This window comes from Aegilops tauschii, chromosome 1 (genome assembly GCF_002575655.3).
Source record: "Aegilops tauschii subsp. strangulata cultivar AL8/78 chromosome 1, Aet v6.0, whole genome shotgun sequence".
NCBI lineage: Eukaryota > Viridiplantae > Streptophyta > Magnoliopsida > Poales > Poaceae > Aegilops > Aegilops tauschii.
Window position 1 is genome coordinate 35,837,730 of NC_053035.3, and position 4,341 is coordinate 35,842,070.

Genomic DNA, 4,341 nt, shown 5'->3' on the forward strand with positions numbered 1-4,341 from the left:
TCTGTGCTTGACACGGATAGGGTCCGTGTCATCACCCCCATCGCCCACACACCTTGCCCCCCGCACCTCCAACCTCCCCACAAACCACCCCGCCGCCTACTCGCCTGGCCGCTCTCGACGGTTGGAGCAGAAGAACGTGGAGTGAGATTGGGAGGCCGCCAGCAAGCACCTAGCGACTACCGGCAGCTAGGTGAAGTGAAAAACCCTAACTTGTAACCTTTGACTTTTTTGTTCCTTGTTGTGTTGCCGTTTCGTGAGTTGGATATGGTTTTCAAAGTCAGAGATTAGATAGTTAGGATTTTTAAATCGGAGGTTAGATGGAAGGCGATGCAGAGATTGAAGGAAGTTTTCTACATCGGTGGCTTGCTCGGTATTTTTTCTAGGGTTTCGGTATTCCATGGTTTTCATAACAATGAGCAAGTGCAGATGCGTAACACAATAGCAGCAAATTTCAGCAAACGGTCCTTTAAAAACTTTAAAATATATTGGCCTTGTGCAGTGGCGAATCTAGGAAGAAACCGCAGCGTGGGCTCAAAACTTATAAGCTGGGCTAGTGGATTAAATTCCTTTTTAGGCAGAAATTAGGTTGGGTTTAGTAAGGCAGCCATTAACTTGTAGTCATAGATTGCAAGTCAACTAAACATTTCTCAGAATAATATTTACTACAGTGTTTTTTTTTGCAGAATATGAAATTTTGATCCAAATATTTGTATCATTCTAGGGAAGTAACAATATCATCTTAATTCTGTTGCCCAAATTAAGTTCAGATTTTAAAGATTATAAACGTCAGGGCGTACAATATATCATAGTTTTTAGGAATTTTTTTAATCTTTATTTTGTGTGCTTATGTAGTACCAGGAAAAAGTGAAGTAAGTTCATTTTCTCCAATATCACAGACAAGTGGCTAATTGAGTTGGTTACCCTGACGATCCTTCGTCCTTCTAGAACATATTTTCCTTTCTTTTTCCAGGAACATATTGTTCGATGCGGATGTATGTAGATGGGCTATAAGTTGAAGGTGTGTGTGTGTACATTCGGGTGGGCCGAGTAATAGCAGTAGTAGGATTTATGTTTTGATAGGACTATTCTCAGAGATTACTACTCAGTCTTAGACACTACCTCAATTGTGTTGTAGAGGAGGAGGAGCCAATGCCACGCGTCGACGCTCAGGATGAGCCCATGCTGCCGGTCGAGGATCAGGATAAGGACATGTCTGAACAAGCTGTGGTGCGGCGGGGATGCGCTGCGTTGCGGCGCTATGAGGAGTGTAGGGCGAGCCACCCGCTCAGTTCAAGTGTATGATTGTTGATTACTGATGCAGTACCTTTGTTGATTATACTGTATGATTGTTGCCTAGTGTGTTTACATGCATAAGCCCTTTTCTTAAATTTTTCATCCTTTTATTTTCTTCATTTTGTTTTGTTTACACAAGTGGTGTGCATAACCTGTCGAGGGGACTGCAATAGGCCCGATGCTGATGGGTTGACCTCTACCGTCAGGCTAGATGGGAACACTTCAGCTGTGGTATAAATAAGCATGTCAATTTTTACTTGTATTGTGTTTGTTCCCCTCTACTTTGAAGATCAAAAAAATGTAGGAAATAAATAGAAATTAAATTCTACATCTACAGATCGTGCCATGCTACGCATGGCACCAGCTCAGCACCATCCCAGACAGTTCATTGCATTTTCAAGCGAGAGGGAGCCGCACGTATGATTTTGGCATGTACAAAGGGAATTCAAGGGCGATCATCGGTGGTGAAAACTGGTGCAGGTTTGTTCAAGACTTCGACCTGCGAGAAGGCGACCATCTCTCCTTCGATTTGACTGAAGACATTCCTATGGTGTACTTCTGCAACCTGCCAAGGACATGCGATCAAAACGAAGAGCGTAAAGATCCTCTAGAATCAGCTATATAACGAAGGGAATTAATCTGACGAAGCAAGAGGAGCTGAACCTACATGACCTTTTGGCGATGAAGAAAGGTTATATAGGTGCATTTTTTGTCCACCGCTTCACCAAGTTGAACATATCAGGAAAGACGATGGTATGTTTTTGGTGTACTAGTATTTTCTATTTTGTATGCAATTTTCTATGTTTTTTCATGGAGAGAAAGATTAATGATATGCTATTGTAGCTGAAACCAGTGAATACACTGATGTGTGTTTTTGCATATCCTTTTGTTTCCCATAACTGAAGATCCTTATGTAATATATGTAGATGTAGCTAAAGATCCTTTTGTTTACTGTTCCTTCACATATTTCATAATTTTTCTTCCTATGATGGTGCATACAGAGATTACCGGTGAAAGTTGTCGACGCCCTGAAGACCCCAGGAGATGGGGAGATACCAGGAGATGGGCTTGCTGGCATTCGGCTGTGCAAGGACAGTTTCATGCCGGTCAAGTAATACAAGTGTGATGATGGCCGCATCATCTTCGGCAAGGGATGGAGTGATATTGTTGATAGTGAAGAGCTCAAGATTCATAAAGGTGTTCTATTCGGTTTCAAGGCCACCACCCGTGAAGATCTTCAGATCAAGGTGGTTATGAATATGCTGACCAAGGAGCCACAAATGTAGCACGACAATGCCAGAGTGTCCTTTACACTAGGTATAGTGCGAAAACTATGTTCATAGCAGTTATGCATCTATGGGGTTACGTCTTCATTCTGTCTTGGGTGACGATGACTATGAGAATAGGACATGTTGCAGTTAGAGTAAATGCTAGGATTGGGCCCTATTTAGGACTTAAAATAGGGCTTACACAGGTGGTTGCTTTATTGGCTGCTGTTTCCCTGGCTATAATCATGAACGATGGTAATGCAAATGGAACCGTTAAGGGGGTTTTATTAATAATTTAAATCATGGAGTTAAGATGGTAAAACTACCTAGTGTTTGCATAGGAGATGCGGAAAGGGCACCAGTTGTGTTCTTTTGTAATGCAGGAATAATGTGAGATTACAAAATAAATGGTATGGTCTATATTGCAGATGAAGGTGGTAAACAAAGAGGTGCTGATGTTGGGAGCAAAGAGGTGCTGATGGTCTATATGCGCAGGCTAGAGCATGTAGCGGGTGAATTGTACAGTTCATCGCAAGTGTGGAGTCACAGGGTACTGCGGTGTCGCCTGCGCATCTCTCAGTTATATTTTCTGTCCTCTGCCGTAGTTTTATTTTTTGGACCTTCATGTTAAGCCTGGATGGGCTTGCTACCATGTATGATTTGTGCTGCTAGTTGATTACTTTAGTTTCTAGCTGTAGTTTGTATCATGGGCTTGAAAGACCATGTGGTTTTTGTTAATGGAAAATCAGAGGGGGTGACCCTTCTTTTGATTAAAAAAATTTCTCTATGCAATTAAAAAATAATTTTTCTCTATTCAAACCCAGTTGAGAACAATATTCATTATAAATCTGAAATAATCTTTTGGTAAAAATGGCTATCGCATTTTGTATCATAGCTAGCAAAACTGAAACAAAATAAACGTCTTAAGTATAATATCTCGTGAACGTGGATCAAATTAGACAAGACATCTAGAATACAGGATGATTCAACTTGCAGGAAGTTTGAACTTACGACTTACTAGCAGTATAATAAAGTTTAGAGACTATCGGCTAGATAAATAGAAGAAACATTTTAGGTTGATTCATTCTTCCTTCCAGACTTCCTCGACCGCCTAGATGGTTTGGCGAGATGCTGGCACTGACTCTGGAACCCCTTCTGGAAGTTCACCAAGCACTTGTATACATCGTAGGTGGCATACGCGTCCCTGGAAGCATAATAGATGTTCTTCAAGGGCAAGGGCGCTTCTGCCCATATATGGTGGTCATATTCTGTGATAACATCCTTCATCTCGTTGTAGCTGTGGTGGATGATGGAACCAACGTAGTCAGCCAAGCCATACTTTGGCTTAATGGTCACTAGATCAGGCACTCTCCACATATTCTGGATATCCACAAAGTTTCGTACCACCAGACCAACACGCTTGAGTTTTTTCTGGTCATTGTTGATGTCCACCCCAACAAAGGTGTACTCCTCGTCGAGCAGGAAGGCGGCAAGCAGGCCGCAGTGCTCATCAGCAACTCTTATGTGGTACACGAGGACGTAGATGCAAACGCATAACTGGACCACGGCAGCCATCTGTGTCAGACCACTAGGCCAGGTGAACTTCACATCCAGTGCAACTATCTTCTAGTCGTCGTTCTGCAGCCAGTATTTGAATATGTGAATGCAGTACTCAACACAGCTAGCCTTGTTCGTGTACTTCACAAAAATTTCGGTATTTCCATCTGCCCTGATAGCATAATCTTTCACGAACGCCATGCCGAAGGACTGTAATTGATGA

General features: G+C 42.3%; 1 protein-coding gene across 1 annotated transcript; it reads right to left on the bottom strand.

Moving 5' to 3' along the window:
* Positions 1-3,632: 3,632 nt before the first annotated feature.
* Positions 3,633-4,136, bottom strand: LOC141027215 (uncharacterized). The gene has a single exon (XM_073504196.1). The coding sequence runs from the start codon at positions 4,134-4,136 to the stop codon at positions 3,633-3,635; it is 504 nt and encodes a 167-aa protein (XP_073360297.1).
* Positions 4,137-4,341: the final 205 nt, after the last annotated feature.

Excerpts from the sequence above, each read along its gene's own strand:
- LOC141027215 (XM_073504196.1), bottom strand. The coding sequence starts at position 4,136 with ATGGCTGCCGTGGTCCAGTTATGCGTTTGCATCTACGTCCTCGTGTAC.